The following is a 17,602-nucleotide window of genomic DNA, read 5'->3' as shown; positions in this document are numbered from 1 at the left end:
AAGCCAAGGAGAAGACGGCATTCTCCACACCAGACGGGTGCTTCCAGTATGTCCGGATGCCGTTTGGCCTACAGGGAGCTCCGGCAACCTTCAAGATGGCGATGGATAGAATCCTTGCGCCTCATAAGCTATATGCTGCCGCATATCTGGATGATATCGTCATCTTTACCCCGGACTGGGAGACTCACCTGGAAAAGGTCCAAGCAGTGTTTGACGCTCTAAGAGAGGCGGGGTTTACAATAAACCCGAAGAAGTGTGCCTTGGGGAGAGAAGAAGCCAAGTACCTCGGATATGTAGTGGGGCGTGGCGAGATCAAACCCCAAATCAATAAAGTGGAGGCAATTCAAACATGGCCGAGACCTCTGTCAAATAAGCAAGTTAAAGCCTTCCTGGGGATTGTGGGATATTACAGGAGGTTCATCCCAAACTTCGCCACAATGGCTGCACCTCTAACTGATCTGCTAAAGGGGACAAAGTCAGTGATGGTCAGCTGGTCCGAAGAAGCAGAGTCAGCCTTCCAGGAAATGAAGGGAGCTCTTTGTAAGCAACCCGTTTTGGTGGCCCCAGACTTTAAGCGTGAATTTGTCCTCCAGACAGATGCCTCAGATGTCGGGGTAGGAGCAGTCCTCTCCCAAGAGATATGTGGGGAGGAGCATCCTGTTCTCTACTTGAGTAGGAAGTTGACTTCTTGTGAGAGAAATTACTCAGTTGTAGAGAAGGAGTGTTTGGCTATAAAATGGGCAGTGGACACATTACGGTACTACCTGGTGGGATGGAAGTTTAGGTTAATATCCGACCATGCCCCACTCAGGTGGATGAGGGAAACAAAGGGCAAGAATGCTAGGGTCACCCGCTGGTTCTTAGCCCTACAAGACTTCATCTTCCATTAGAGCATAGGGCCGGGAAGCTACATGGGAATGCCGATGCCCTCTCCAGAATCCCTTGCCTGGTAGGTGAAAGTGCCAAGCCCTACGGCTTTAGGCAGAGGGGGGAGGTATGTGGCAGGGCTAAGGGTCGTGTAATCGATGGGAGATATATGCCTCATAAATGGCTTGTCTCTATAATGTAAGGCATAAGTAAAGCATACCAGGTATGGTTATTGTTGTTGTTTGAAGGACCTGTGGTGAGGTCACAGTCAGGTGACCAGTCAGCTGCTGGGATCGTGGGTGTGGCTACAGCCTTATAATGTGGCCTGCTCCTGAACCAGGGAGCTGTATGTGGGGAGGACTAAGCCTCCCATGTGTGCTGAGACTCCTGCTCTGAGTCTACAACCACGGACATTTTGTGTTATTTTGCCTGAGCTAAAGGCTACTTTTTGGTGTTACGCTGCCTGATGCGTTTATGACGTGAATAAACCGCAAGCACTGTTGAAGAACCTGTCTCATATTTGTCTCCCGCTGCACCTAAGCGAGTCACATCCCTACAATATATATATATATATATATATATATATATACAGTTTGTTATATCTGTCTTTATCTAAGTAAAGCAAAAAATGGTGAAAAAGTGGACGGCACTCAATAGCAAATGCTATTTATCTGTCTATCTATCTCATATCTATCCATCTCTCCATCCAATGTTGTTTTTTCTGTATAAATCTACAGTTTATCTATTTACCCATTTCTGATTGCTGGCGGTCAGACTCTCTTCACCCCTACAGATCAGCTGACTGGCTGGCGTTAATATACAGACAGTACTATTATGCTGGCACTGCTGTGTGCTGCCTTGGGCATGGCTGTTTTGGAACTGTAGCTTCTGCCGTCACACACAGCGGTGAGGTTCTTGTTCTCATCTCTGTGTAATCATTGGGTTCTGAGATCAGAATGTGTTGTTTATACAAACCCTCGTCCTGAGAACAGCCAGCGGTCCATTGCCGTGTACCAGAAAAACTGCTTAACTCACCTTTGGAAGAGCATATTTTGGAAGCTTCATCTGCACAAAGTCGTTTCGCCGGTAGGATACATAGTATTTACTTTGGTTTCCCGCCGTTGTCTGCAAAAAAAAAAAAAAATCACAAGCAAATTGTAAAATAATAGCGGAATAGTGTAATTGCTAGGAAATAAATTACATAACAATTGTGATTGTTTAATGCGTTTCATATAGCACAATTATTATACCATTATAACAGGAAAAAATGGCACATACTGTACTCTACTGATCCTGAGTTACATCCTGTATTATACTTCAGAGCTGCACTCACTATTCTGCTGGTGCAGTCACTGTGTACATACATTACATTACTGATCCTGAGTTACATCCTGTATTATACTCCAGAGCTGCACTCACTATTCTGCTGGTGCAGTCACTGTGTACACACATTACATTACTGATCCTGAGTTACATCCTGCATTATACTCCAGAGCTGCACTCACTATTCTGCTGGTGCAGTCACTGTGTACATACATTACATTACTGATCCTGAGTTACATCCTGTATTATACTCCAGAGCTGCACTCACTATTCTGCTGGTGCAGTCACTGTGTACATACATTACATTACTGATCCTGAGTTACATCCTGTATTATACCCCAGAGCTGCACTCACTATTCTGCTGGTGCAGTCACTGTGTACATACATTACATTACTTTTAAGTTATGTGCACACGTTGCGTATTTGCTTGCAGAACTTTCTGCAAGGTTTCTGCATCTCTTAGCAGAAAAATGCAGAGGAAAATATGCACGCTTTTTATGCATTTCTGATGCGTTTTTTTCCTGTCCATTCAGTGAGTCAAAAACGCAGGCAAAAATGCACAAAGAATTGAGATGCTGCAGAAAATATAACGCTGCAGAGACGGACTGAAATTTACTGATCATGTCATGTGTACAACACTTCAGGATTGTCACTGAATTACCTTGCATAAGTATTCCATTGCGTTTTTGGACCATTTAGGCTATGTGCCCACATTGCAGAAATGTCCGCAGCATTTCTGCAACTCCCGCCGCGGGTAAAACGCATGTGGAATTCGCATGCGTTGTCTCGCTGAACACAAGCGTTTTTAGCTTGCAGAATGCTCGCGCTTTTCCAAGCGATTTGAAGCATCGCTTAGAAAAGTGATTGACAGGTTGTCACACTTGTCAAGCCTAGCGCTTATCAAGTGTGGCCAACTTTTTACTATTGATGCCTATGCAGCATCAATAGTAAAGATAGAATGTAAAAAATAATAAGAAAAAAATATATATATAGACATACTTACCCTCCGTCGGCCCCCGGAGTCGTCCCGGCCCTCATGGCGCTGCCGGCAACTTCCGTTCCCCAGGATGCCTTGCAACAATGACCTCTGATGACGTAGCATCACGCGAGACCGCTACGTCATCAGAGGTCATTGTCGCAAGGAATCCCGGGGAACGGAAGATGCTGGCAGCGTGGCTGAGTGGCGGGAAGGCTCTGTGAGCTGACAGAGGGTAAGTATAGCCCTATTTTTTATTTTAATTCTATTTTTTACAGGAATATGGTACCCAGGGCATGGAGGACAGTCTCCTCTCCTTCAGACCCTGGGTACCATCCACACATGAAGCACTCACTTTATGCAGGTGGGCATAGCCACATGCGTACAGTGAGCATTTCAATGCAATCCTATGGCGGCGGAATCGCTGCGATTCTGCAGAAATAATGGACATGCTGCGGATTTTACCGCTATGCGATTCTGCAGCGATAAAACCCACAGCATGGGCACAGCAATTGCGGAATCCCATAGGATTGCATGGGGATGCATTCTATTAGCGTTTTTTAAGCGTTTCCACTGCGGCAAAAACGCGGCGGAAACGCATAAAAATGCAACGTGGGCACACAGTCTTACGAGTGTAAGAAAACGGAGCAAATACGCAACTTGGAAATGGTCTCACCCCGTCTACTACAGGAGCTGAGGTATGGCTTGCCTTGAAGTATGTGTCTGCTGAAAACCTTGCTTACTGTTTTCAGCAACAACCAAGAATTGCGATTGTAGCTGTGGAGTATAATACAGTCTGATATTCAGAATCAGTATTTGATAAGTAATGAAATTTATTTACCAAGGTAATCGGCTTATTAGCGTACATTTGATACATTGGTTTTCATATCTATTGCACTCTGTGGGTGGTTTCAGGGGGTTACAAACTTTCCATCTAATTCCTAATGGCGGCTCCATCGTTCCCTTGAGTTGGCCGTTAGATGAATGCTCCTTTGGGTCAACAGCTATTCCTTAGGACTCCACTACTCACATGCATGCTTGATTTGGATGAGCGTGTATATGTTTTGTGTTGGAGAAGGGAGTAAGATGCTGCCAGGCACAGCAGCTTTTTCACCTAAAACAAAAGGATTGGGCATGTTGAAATCCAACATGCTCATTCTTTCTTTTCTTCGAAATCTGACATCAGGCGAGAGTTAGGATACCAAACTACGCATTAGATGGCTGGCCAGTTCCACCAAAATTGGCAAGTTCGTCAACCATTCATCTAATCTGCATGGTCGTTATAAGACTTATTATTATGTGTTTAGGTGTTAATTTCTTTTCTCTACATGTGGACACATATAATCGCTACCCACACACCTCATCAGCTAATTTCAGGAACTGTTGAAGGAAACAAAGGGTTTTCCAGTACTGAATGTGCCTAGAGGTAGCCGTGATTGTAAATTCCCATGTAGCAGCAGAACCTATGTTTACCTTCCATTTTCATAAATCACTCAACCTCGCATCATATCTCGACAATATGCAGTTCATAAAGGAAGAAGCCATTTATACCATCAATCACTGTCCCTCCTCATCACGGCAACATGAACATCAAGCAAAATGAATTACCCCTATCTGCTGCTGGTAGCACTTTTGATTTAAATTCCTTATTTTGACATAAGCAAGAGATTCAGGAGGTAACAGTGAAGTGGCCGGACAGCACACAGAATTTAATTAGATTACGTAGATTTATTGGGCAAAGGGATTGTATAATACATCCTGCTGTGCCAGGCTTTTTGATTATTTATAGTACTGAACACTGGAACAGTTATGTCTTCAGATAAAGTGACAGAAAGATCAAATATAACATCACATCATATTTGTAGAGTAGCAAAAGTATACCTCTGTGGAGTCTGGTAAGCAGGGGCATACCTCTAAGGCTTCTGGTAAGCAGGGGCATACCTCTGTGGAGTCTAGTAAGCAGGGACATACCTCTGTGGAGTCTGGTAAGCAGGGGCATACCTCTAAGGCTTCTTGTAAGCAGGGACATACCTCCAAGGCTTCTGGTAAGCAGGGGCATACCTCTGTGGAGTCTGGTAAGCAGGGGCATACCTCCAAGGCTTTTGGTAAGCAGGGGCATACCTCTGTGGAGTCTGGTAAGCAGGGGCATACCTCCAAGGCTTCTGGTAAGCAGGGGCATACCTCCAAGGCTTCTGGTAAGCAGGGGCATACCTCCAAGGCTTCTGGTAAGAAGGGGCATACCTCTGTGGAGTCTGGTAAGCAGGGGCATACCTCTGTGGAGTAGGGTAAGCAGGGGCATACCTCTAAGGCTTCTGGAAAGCAGGGGCATACCTCTGTGGAGTCTGGAAAGCAGGGGCATACCTCTGTGGAGTCTGGTAAGCAGGGGCATACCTCTGTGGAGTCTGGTAAGCAGGGGCATACCTCTGTGGAGTAGGGTAAGCAGGGGCATACCTCTAAGGCTTCTGGAAAGCAGGGGAATACCTCTGTGGAGTCTGGTAAGCAGGGGCATACCTCTGTGGAGTCTGGTAAGCAGGGGCATATCTCTGTGGAGTCTGGTAAGCAGGGGCATACCTCTAAGGTTTCTGGTAAGCAGAGGCATACCTCTGTGGAGTCTGGCAAGCAGGGGCAAGTGTCTAGTAAGCAGGGGCATGCCACTAAAACTTCTGGTAATCAGGTGCATACCTCTAAAGTGTCTGTTAAGCAGTGTATACCCCTGAAACCTCTTGTAAGCAGGGGCAAATTTCTGAGGTTTCTGATTACCAAGGCATTCCGTTTAGGTTTCTGGTAAGCAAGGGTATACATCTGAAGAATCTATTAAGTAGAAGCATATTTCTGAGGCTTTTGGTAAGCAGGAGCATACCTCGGACATTATGCGTTGTGTAGTAATTAAAACATACAGTTGTGCTCAAAAGTTTACATACCCCGGCAGAATTTTTGCTTTCTTGGCCTTTTTCAGAGAATATGAATGATAACACCAAAACTTTTGTCTCCACTCATGGTTAGTGGTAGGGTGAAGCCAAACTACTGTGTTTTCTCTTTTTAAATCATAAAGACGACCCAAAACCTCCAAATGACCCTGATCAAAAGTTCACATATCCTGGTGATTTTGGCCTGATAACATGCACAGAAGTTGACACAAATGGGTTGGAATGGCTACTAAAGGTAACATCCTCATCTGTGACCTGTTTGCTTGTAATCAGTGTGTGTGCATAAAAGTTGAGTGAGTTTCTGGGATCCAGACAGACTCTTGCATCTTTCATCCAGCCACTGACATTTCTGGATTGTGAGTCATGGGGAAAGCAAAAGAATTGTCAACGTATCTACAGGAAAAAGTAGTTGAACTGTATGAAACAGGAAAGGGATGCAAAAAGATATCCAAGGAATTGATAATGCCAGTCAGCAGCGTTCAAATTGTGATTAACAAATGGAAAATCAGGGGCTCTGTAAAAACAAAACCATGGTCAGGTAGACCAACAAAAATTTTGTCCACAACTGCCAGGAGAATTGTTCTGGAAGAAAAAATCCACAAATAACATCAGCTGAAATACTGGACTCTCTGAAAACTAGTGGTGTGGCTGTTTCAAGATGCACAGTAAGAAAGCACTTGAAGAAAAATGGGCTGCATGGTCGAGTCACCAGAAGAAAGCCATTACTGTGCAAACGCCGCAAAGTATCTTGCCTACAATACACAAAACAGCACAGAGACAAGTCTCACAACTTCTGGAACAAGGTAATTTGGAGTGATGAGACGAAAATTGAACTTTTTGGCCACAACCATAAACATTACATTTGGAGAGAGGTCAACAAGGCCTATGATGAAAGGAACACAATTCCTACTGTAAAGCACGGAGGTGGATCGCTGATGTTTTGAGGATGTGTGAGCTACAAAGGCAGAGTACACTTGGTACTGGAGGCAAATTTACAATTATCAGCTAAGAAGCTTTGCATGGGATGTACTTGGACATTCCAACATGACAACAATCCAAAACACAAGGCCATGTAAACCTGTCATTGGCTACAGCAGAACAAAGCAAAGGTTCTGGAGTGGCCATCTAAGTCTCCTGACCTCAATATCATTGAGCCACCCAGGGGAGATCTCAAGCGCGCAGTTCATGCTAGACAGAACAGGAATTTACAGGAACTGGAGGCTTTTTGCCAAAATGAGTGGGCAGCTTTACCATCTGAGAAAATAAAGAACCTCATACAAAACTACCACAAAAGACTTCAAGCTGTCATTGATGTCAGAGGGGGCAATACACGGTATTAAGAAATGGGGTATATGAACTTTTGATCAGGGTCGCTTGGATGTTTTGGGTTGTCATTATGATTTAAAAAGAGAAAACACAATAGTTTGACAATAAATGGCTTCACCCAACCACTAACCATAGTAACATAGTTAGCAAGGCCAAAAATATACATTTGTCCATTAGGTTCAGCCTATATTCCGTCAGAATAAATTGCCAGAGCTACGTCCTTCTAAAGAACCTAATCACTGTAAGATACAATATTGTTACGCTCCAGGAAGACATCCAGGCCTCTCTTGAACCCCTCGACTGAGTTCACCATCACAACCTCCTCAGGCAAGTAATTCCAGATTCTCACTGCCCTAACAATAAAGAATCCTATTCTATGTTGGTGGAAAAACCTTCTCTCCTCCAGGCGCAGAGAATGCCCCCCTTGTAACCGTCACATTCCTTGGTAGAAACAGATCCTCGGAGAGATATTTATATTGCCCCTTATATACTTATACATGGCTATTAGATCGCCCCTCAGTTGCCTTTTTTCCTAGACTAAATAATCCTAGTTTTGCTAATCTCTCTGGGTATTGTAGTTCCCCCATCCTCTTTATTAATTTTGTCGCCCTCCTTTGTACTCGCTCTAGTTCCATTATATCCTTCCTGAGCACCGGTACCCAAAACTGTACACTGTACTCATGTGCGGTTTAACCTAGGATTTGTACAGAGGCAGTATAATGCTCTCATCATGTGTATCCAGACCTCTTTTAATGCACCCCATGATCCGGTTTGCCTTGGCAGACGCTGCCTGGCACTGGCTGCTCCAGGTAAGTATATCATTAACTAGGAACTAGTGATGAGTGAGTATACTCGTTGCTCGGGTCTCCCTGAGCATGCTTGGGTGGTCTCCGAGTATTTTGGCGTGCTCGGAGATTTAGTTTCTGTCGCCTCAGCTGTATGATTTACGACAGCTATACAGCTTAAATACATGTGCGGAATGCCTGTTTGTTAGGGAATTCCCACATGTATTCAGCCTGTTTACAAGTCGCAAATCATGTAGCTGAGATGACGAAAACTGAATCTTCGAGCACGCCAAAATACTCGATCACCCGAGCATGCTACTCGCCCATCACTACTAGGAACCCTAAGGCTGAGTTCACACGTGGCGTTTTTTTCGCGTTTCCACGGCGGTTTTAACCGCGCGATTTTGCCGCGAAAAATAAGCATCCCATGCATTCCTATGGGATTCCGCAATGCTGTGCTAATGCTGCGGTTTTTACCGCGGCGGAATCGCTTCGCGGTAAAAACCGCAGCATGCTCATTAATTTTGCAGAATCGCGGCGATCCCGCACCCATAGGAATGCATTGTTCTGCTTACTTCCCACATGTGGCTGTGCACACCATGCGGAAAGTAAGCAGAACATTTGCGGATGGTACCCACGGTCCGGAGGAGAGGAGACTGTCCTCCGGGCTTTGGGTACCATATCCCTGTAAAAAATAGAATTTAAAATAAAAAATATTGTTATTCTTACCTTCTGGCGTCCCGCGCAGCATTCCCGCTTCTCTCCACGCTCTCGTTCCCAGTAATCCTTTGCGAAAATGCCCACGATGGTGTCCGTTCTCGCGGGATCGCGAAGTCTCGCGTTCATTCGCGCGACGTCATCGCGAATTACCGCGGGATGTCGGAAGGTGAGAATAACACCATTTTTTATTTTTTTGTACATTTTATCTTTTACTACTGATGCCGCATAGGCGGCCTCAGTAGTAAATAGTTGGTCACACTCGTCAAACACTATGTTTGACGAGTGTGACCAACCTGTCAGTCAGTTCTCCAAGCGATTCTACAGATCGCTTGGAAAACGCTAGCATTTTGCAAGCTAATTACGCTTGCAAAATGCTAGTTTTTCCACGGGAAAATCGCGGGAATTTAAAATGCGATTTTCCCGCGTAATGGAATTCCGGAATTCTCGCGGTAATTTCCGCTAGAGTTCCGGTACGTGTGCACTTAGCCTTAGTTCTTCTCCATGTCAGATTTACCCAGTGGTTTCCCGTTCAGTGTGTAATGGTGATATTGATTCCTTCTTCCCATGTGTATAACCTTACATTTATCATTGTTAAACCACAGCTGCCACCTTTCGGCCCAAGTTTCCTACTTATCCATATCCATCTGTAGCAGAATACTATCTTCTCTTGTATTGACTCCTTTACATAGTTTTGTATCATCTGCAAATATCGATATTTTACTGTGTAAACCTTCTACCAGATCGTTAATAAATAAGTTGAAGAGAATAGGTCCCAACACCGACCCCTGCGGTACCCCACTGGTCACAGCGACCCAGTTAGAGAATATACCATTTATAACCACCCTCTGCTTTCTCTCACTTAGCCAATTACTTAACCATTTACACATTTACCCATTTAGTAGGGGAAAAAGTTTTAGCGTTATCATTCATATTCTCTGAAAAAAGGCAAAAATTATGCCGGGGTATGTAAACTTTTGAGCACAACTGTACACCCCAGAGATTTCATAGAAGTAGAGTCACACCACTGAGGTTCCCTGTAACAAGTGACATCTCTAAGTTCAGGTAAGACATTTCTAAATCTTCGGCTTAGTAGAAAGACATCTTTGCGTGTTTCCTAGAATTAAAATATTGATGGTATAACTTTAAGAATCTGATATTATTTAGTGAAAAAAGTTAGTATGATCATCACTAACCAGGGACTGCAGCTCAGTCCTAAATGCTATAGTCCACTTTATTCTATTAATTTATGGAGGGCATAAGGTTGGGCTCCCATCGATCAAACATTGATGTTCTATATACTGAATGTCTGTAGGTGTGTATATGTTTATATATTGTGACAAAGTCGCTGATAATGTAATAGAGGGGAGATATGTGTCACTGCGCTTAATGGCGTCAGTAGTATGAAACCATAGCATTTTCCTCCAGCACACTACGTGTTGTGAGGGTTAAGTTAAAGTTTCATACATGGGCTGGTTATATGTGGACATCTCTAGAGTGGGTGGGAAGATGTCCACCTTATCTCCACCTGCAGAGCTGTGTACTGACAGAACCTGAGTGAGGTCACAATCATGTGGTCAGTCACATGATGGAAAGAGTCACATGGTCTGGGTTTACGTAACTGAGCTCTAGAGGCAGTCTTTGGTCAGCAAAACTGGAGAGAGGATTTTCCAGTAGTTTGTGTCTTGTGGAGGAAAGACTGAACCTGTGTTGCTTCAGACCGGGATGATACCCGCAACGCAGTAGCGTAACTACCGGGGGGGCAGAGGGGGCTCTGGCCCCGGGCCCCACGCTCTGAGGGGCCCACTTGGAGCTACACCACTGTAACTGTATCGGCGTGCGCAGCGCGCCGATACAGTTACATTCTGCGGCAGAGCAAGGAGGATCAATCTCACTGCTCTGCTGCCCGGCCGCTCTGGACCCCTGAGCAGGCAGGGGGGCACCGGTGCCAGCAGTGGGCCCTCACCTCACAGCCAGCAATGACGTTGCTGGGCTATTCTGTGCGCACAGGACCTGTGATGAGGTCACAGGAGGGGCGGAATCAGGGGTCACGTGATCAGGGGCCTCTGTATGCAGGACTCTGCTGTGCTGGTTGTCATGGTGCTGGATGAGGGGAAGTTTCTGTGTGGGGTCAGGAGGGGTTTGCAGGGTGGATGAAGCAGAGCTGTGTGTGTACAAGGTGTACAGAGAGGAGCCGCGTGTGAACGAGGTGTAGAGAACGGAGCCGTGTGTGCACAAGGTGTACGGTGCAGAGATATGTGTGTATGAGGTGCACAGAGGAGCGGAGCCGCGTGTATAGGGTATGCGGAGTGGAACCCTGTGTGTATGGGGTGAGCGGAGCCATTTGTGTACGAGGTGTACGGAGCAGAGCCGCGTGTGTTGTGAATTCGCTTTCTGCCTACCTCTGGTTACTACTGAAGGTAGTGGAGCTGGTCAAATTGACAGAGGGGTTGCAAGTTCTCTTTCTGGGCTCCCTCTGGTGGTTACTGGAGGTAATGGAGCTGATCTGATTAACAGAGGCTTGCCACCTGATAATGAGGACGATGATTGGAGATCTGGGGTTTCAGACTGGATTTAAGACAGCCGACTCCCTGTATCCCTGCTGGTGATTTTTTTCCTGCCTCCTGAGATCTTAGTTTCCAGCTCAGTCCCTGCATGTTCAGCTAAGTGTTCTTTTGCTATTCTTTTCACATTTGATCTGTTTTTGTCTAGTTCAGTGTTGTGTGGGTCAGCCAGCTCCGGCTGGGGTTGTGCTAAATCACCATCCATATGTTACTGCTTGTGCCAGTTTGTTTTGTCCCTTATTAGATTGGCCTCTTTTTGCTCTGCTTTCAGAATATACCAGAGTGCTGATATAGTGGGCGAAGTCGTGCGACTTCAGTATTTTTGCATTCAGACGTGTTGGACCTTTTCTGCAGGGTTTTTTGCATGATTGCAGACAGTGTCTTTCCTTTCCTGTCCTGTGTGGTCAGTGTGGGCCCCATCGTTTGCTCTGTCTATTTTCCTATCTGCGTTTGTGTTTTCATCTTGTCTCACCGACAATATATGTTTGGGGCTATCTATTCCTTTGGGGTCTTCTCTGAGGCAGTTTAGATTTCCCCTTTCTTGCTTTAGGCTTAGTTAGCTCTCCAGCTGTGCCGAGGCATCTAGGATCGTCGTAGGCACGCTCCATGGCTACTGCTAGTTGTGTGGATAGGATCAGGGGACTGCAATCCGCTTAGTTACCAACCTCTCTGGTTTTCTGTGGCTTAGCTTGGGCTTGCTCTCCTCCTCTGTGTCCCAATCATAACACGCGTGTGTACAGGTTCCATGACAATTGTGTACAAGATAATTGTGTACGGACAATTGTGTACAGAAAATTGTGTACAGGCCAATTGTGTCCAAGGACAATTGTGTACAAGGACAATTGTGTACAAGGCAATTGTGTACAAGGACAATTGTGTACAGACAATTGTGTACAGGGCAATTGTGTACAAGGACAATTGTGTACAAGGACAATTGTGTACAGGGCAATTGTGTCCAAGGACAATTGTGTACGGACAATTGTGTACAGGGCAATTGTGTACAAGGACAATTGTGTACAGACAATTGTGTACAGGGCAATTGTGTACAAGGGCAATTGTGTACAAGGACAATTGTGTACAGGGCAATTGTGTACAAGGACAATTGTGTACAAGGACAATTGTGTACAAGGACAATTGTGTACGGACAATTGTGTACGGACGATTATTTACAGAAGTATAGGGAAAACAAAAAATTAAACGTCCAAAAAAAGAAAATACTATATTCATCATTGATTTTAACGTAAGATTGCTTATTGAATAACAGTTTCAAAGCTTCTTCTATTCTTATTCTACAAATATTGCTGGTCTTGTCTATCGTGCTTGCATGTTGCTGATCGCTCGTAGATACCGCAGCTTGTCTCCTTGATTGTGATAATCAGCCACTTTCACACGCAGTCGTTCAGCTAGCTGGACATACTTGCTTCGTGGATGCTCAACATTCAGTACCTCAGCATTCTGGGCTGTAAGTCTATGAATTGCCATGTCACTAATGAGTCCGTTGAACAGTTTCCACACGGTAGGATGAGCACAAAGAAAGAGTGCTTGTAAGGCGTTATGAAACCCCTCGCAGCAATTCGTGGTCTTGGGGGCAGAGGCCAAAGCGTCAGCATAATGATTCCAGACCTCTGGAGTAAACCTTGCGTTTCGAAAGCGTCCATCTACTCCTGGCCCCCTAACGTAGGTATGCTCAAAGTAGGAGAGGAGCTGATTGGTAGCATCATCATCAGGGAAGATTTGGGCTAGTTCGTCATACCTTGCACTTACTTCGGCTGGTGGGACAAACGCCAAGGAGGCCAAAGATTTTACCTTGAGATTGAACTCTCCATCCTCAGCCTCAAATTCAGCCTTTAGGCCCAGCTCATTGACCTTTCGAATAATGGACTGGCTCAGATGAAAGAAGCAGCCAGAAATCGCTGCAGCTGGAAACTCATCTTGGAAAGCTGACATTGCTGCCATCTCAAAGTCAAGAAGAATTTTCTGGGGATTTGCACCTGGCATCAACCCTTTGAGCGCCGTGATCATTCGACGATAGGTTGGACCAGTCTTGTTTGGCAGCAGGCAGTAGATCAGGGGAGGATAGGAGTTGCCGACTTTTGCATGGAGAGAATACAGCTGAAAGAACATGGTTGGCACCACCTTGAACGTTCCATCGCCAAACCATGTGTCTCCTCTTTCGAAATAAGGCAACAGTTCATTGCTACCAATGACAAGAATCCTTTGGGGGTCATCTCTTGCAGAGTCATATAAAATGATGTCGCTGTATTCCTGGGGGATAGCAAAATTGATGCTTTGAGGAGGAGCCAGCATGGTGTTTGCTCGCTGCCTGACCCGACGTGTATTTCGCTCAACGTCACTTCGCTTGGGCATTCGAGACAACACGTCATCAGACCTGTCTCGAAGAACCTGTCCAACAATGCTTCTAGTAGATGCTTGAGAGCTGATTGCTTCTTGCCTCAGAGCAGCCATTGTAGCTCTGGCTTCAGCTTGAACTGGATCTGCAGAGTGACTGTGCTCAGTCGGCTGTTTAACAATCGCGGCTCCAGATGTGTGCATGCGTGCGGGACACTTGAATTTGTTGACTTGCCTGCACCGCCATTCTTTGATGCTGTCATCACGTGTCCTGTGCAGGATATACTCGTGTCCCCCAAGCCTAAGGACATCTTTGTCTTTTTCAGACTTGCTCATAGTAAAAGTCATGGTGAAAGTTGCAAGGGGTGACTAATGAAACCGAAAGTAAGCGTCAGTGTGAAAGTGGCCTGTACAATTATCTTTGTCTTTTTCAGACTTGCTCATAGTAAAAGTCATGGTGAAAGTTGCAAGGGGTGAGTAATGAAAGTGAAAGTAAGCGTCATTGTGAAAGTGGCCTGTACAAGTGGCCTGTACACAACAAGTAAAAGTCATGGTGAAAGTTGCAAGGGGTGAGTACTGAAACCGAAAGTAAGCGTCAGTGTGAAAGTGGCCTGTACAAGTGGCCTGTACACAAATAATTGCCTTGTACACAATTGTCCGTACACAATTGCCTTGTACACAATTGTCCGTACACAATTGCCTTGTACACAATTGCCCGTACACAATTGCCTTGTACACAATTGTCCGTACACAATTGCCCGTACACAATTGCCTTGTACACAATTGTTCGTACACAATTGCCCGTACACAATTGCCTTGTACACAATTGTCCGTACACAATTGCCTTGTACACAATTGCCTTGTACACAATCGCCTTGTACACAATTGCCTTGTACACAATCGCCTTGTACACAATTGCCTTGTACACAATCGCCTTGTACACAATTGTCTGTACACAATAGTCCGTACACAATTATCTTGTACACAATTGTCCTGTCACCGTGTGTACAGGGTGTGTGGTGCGAAGCCTCGTGTGTATAGGGTGTGCGGAGCGGAGCCATGTGTGTACAAGGAGTATGGAGCGGAGCCGCATGTTTATGGGGTGTGCGGAGCGGCACTGTGTGTGTATGGGGTGTGCAGAGCGGAGCCGTGTGTGTACAAGGTGTACAGAGCGGAGCCGCGTGTGTACGGGGTGTGCGGAGCGGAGCCGTGTGTGTGAAAGGTGTACGGAGCGGAGCCGTGTGTATACGAAGCATACAAAGTGGAATAGTGTGTGTATGAGGTGTTCAGAACCGTGCGTGTACAAGGTGTATGGTGGGGAGCATTCATACCAAACAAGCGTCCCGGAACCAGCAGGAAATTCCCAATTTTGAGAGTCTGCCCCGCTGTCCCGGCCGGGAGCTTACTTTCCCGTGGACACAGGAGTACACGGCGGAGCCCCGACGAGCACTTTAAAACTCGCACGTAACGTTCCACTTGAAGTGATGTGCTGGAAGCGGAAATGAGGTAATTTTGGGAGGAGATTGTGACGGAACCATGGAGGCACTTCAGGGAATACTTCAGATCCATCACCATGTCCTCTGACAGCGCGGACAGCGGAATCGCCTTGGAATCAGGGATGCCGGCCATGTGAGCAGATCATCCTGCACCAGGAGGCTCAGGTGGGCACTACAATGGGAGCCGGGCTGCTATAGAGTCTTTATAGGATCTTTCTTTCTCTCTCTGTTTCTTACTTTCTCTGTTCTTTCTCGCTCTCTGTTTCTATAGGAGATGGGGGATGCTGCCTTATACTACAGTCTGCTTATAGGGGATTGGGGGCTGCCTTATACTACAGTCTGCCTATAGGGGATGGGGAGGCTGCCTTATACTACAGTCTGCCTATTGGGGGAGTGCTGCCTTATATTAGTCTGCCTATAGGGGGGTGCTGCCTTACATTACAGTCTGCTTATAGGGGGCTGCAATATACTATTGAGTCTGCCTATGGGCTGCATTATACTGTAGAGTCTGCCTATGGGGGTTGCATTATACTATATTTAGGACTATCTGGTGTATTATACTATATGGAGGCTATCTAGGGGGCCATCATACAGTGTGGGGATTACAGAGAGGGGGCTATCATACAGTGTTGGAGCCATCATTGGGGGATATTAAGGGGTCAGTATGTATACAGTGAGGGGGCATTATACTGTGTATAGGGGAGCTGTACAGAGGGGGAGACTCAGGACATTATTAAATCTAAAGTGGGCACTTATTTTTATAGGAGAACTCAGGTTACTGTGACTGTCAAAGGGGCACACAGAGGGCATTATTACATTCTAGGGGGCAAAATGTGGGCCCTGTTTTCTAAGGCACTTGCACCCGGCATTACTATATAATAGAGGGATGCTTTAGAATTTAGAGGTCACACAGAACCACACAATAGGTGTAGTAATAGGGACACATACGGCAGCAGCGGCTCAGTATTGGGGTATCAGGTGCAGTAATAGGGTCACATACGGCAGCAGCGGCTCAGTATTGGGGTATCAGGTGCAGTAATAGGGTCACATACGGCAGCAGCGGCTCAGCATTGGGGTATCAGGTGAAGTAATAGGGACACTTATGGCAGCAGAGGCTCAGCATTGGGGTATCACCAGGATGAGGGCTTTGTGCAGGTTGGGGATAGATGGTGATGGAGGTGGAAAATGAGATGTGAAACGTGTCTTTGTTGTATTCTTTGTAGTCGAGTCCTAGCTGAAGACGTTGTCATGTGGGTCTGGGCCAGATGGAAAAGACGTGAAAAGTGAACGATTCCATCAGAAAAAACATCAGAGGTAAGTCACCATCTATAACTGTGCAGTAATCACTGTTATGTTTTGTAGGACTGGTATTCACCACTGACCATATGGCGGTAATATCCATGATGGTCTATATATTTTCAGTAACAGCGCAGTCGTCTCCTACATCCACTATTAGGGTGCGTCACCGAGTTGTAATCAAAATTACCTGGTTAGGGGCCCACTCAGGAGTGGGCATGAATAAAAGCTGAGGCAGAGAACGCAGCAGCATGAGAACATAGAAGCTAACAGCTCAGAAATTGAGACAGGAAAAGAAAGCCTCAAAACATTTGATAAATATTTCAGACAGTACGATGTTATATAACTGCAGCATTGAAACAGAAACAAATGAGAGTAGTAGTCTGCAAATAATATAGAGGTTCAATTAATAGGGATAGAGACCAGAGAGGAGCCTGCAGCAGTGCCAGACTCAGTGTGAGTGATCAGTGATATGCTGAAGCTGGCATCTGTCCTGTTGCATTGAACTATAATTATCAATTTTATTCTTCATTCTTAATGAACTACAAAGCATTACTCTGATAGATTTATTCCCCCTTTGTATTCTCTCAAGCAGCTTCATGAGTTTGTTACCTATAATAGCTTCTAGTGATGAGCGCAAGTGCTCCTTATTCGAGTTTGCCTAGTGTGTTCGGATAGGCGCCGAGTAACACAGGTACTCGAGTGATATGTTTGAGTCTCTCTAGTCGTATGTTTTGTGGCTGTTAGGCAGCCACAAAACATGCGGGGATTGCCTGACAAACAAAGGCAGTCCTCACATGTTTCGTAGCTGTCTAACAGCCATGAAACATATAGCCACATGGACTCGAATGTGTCCGTCAAGCACCAGCGAGTAGTGATTGGCGAACCCCTGGATGTTCAAGTCCTGTGGGTTCGGCCGACACAGTTAAAAAAAGTTTGGATTTGTTGTCAGAACAGTACCCGAACCCAGACCCCA

At 45.6% G+C, this 17,602-nt stretch overlaps 1 protein-coding gene across 2 annotated transcripts in view; it reads right to left on the bottom strand.

Annotated features, from left to right (window-relative positions):
- SORCS2 (sortilin related VPS10 domain containing receptor 2) overlaps positions 1-17,602 on the bottom strand; it is a 1,190,324-nt gene that overhangs the window by 189,233 nt on the left and 983,489 nt on the right. For both annotated transcript variants that reach the window (XM_073574542.1, XM_073574543.1), the window contains exon 8: positions 1,903-1,992. In XM_073574542.1, the coding sequence (XP_073430643.1) occupies positions 1,903-1,992 (90 nt within the window). The remainder of the gene's footprint in view (positions 1-1,902; positions 1,993-17,602) is intronic.

Source organism: Dendrobates tinctorius, unplaced genomic scaffold, assembly GCF_039654945.1.
Source record: "Dendrobates tinctorius isolate UK_male_01 unplaced genomic scaffold, ASM3965494v1 ptg000039l, whole genome shotgun sequence".
NCBI lineage: Eukaryota > Metazoa > Chordata > Amphibia > Anura > Dendrobatidae > Dendrobates > Dendrobates tinctorius.
The sequence above is the reverse complement of the archived record's forward strand: the minus strand, read 5'-3'. Positions and strand labels throughout refer to the sequence as shown.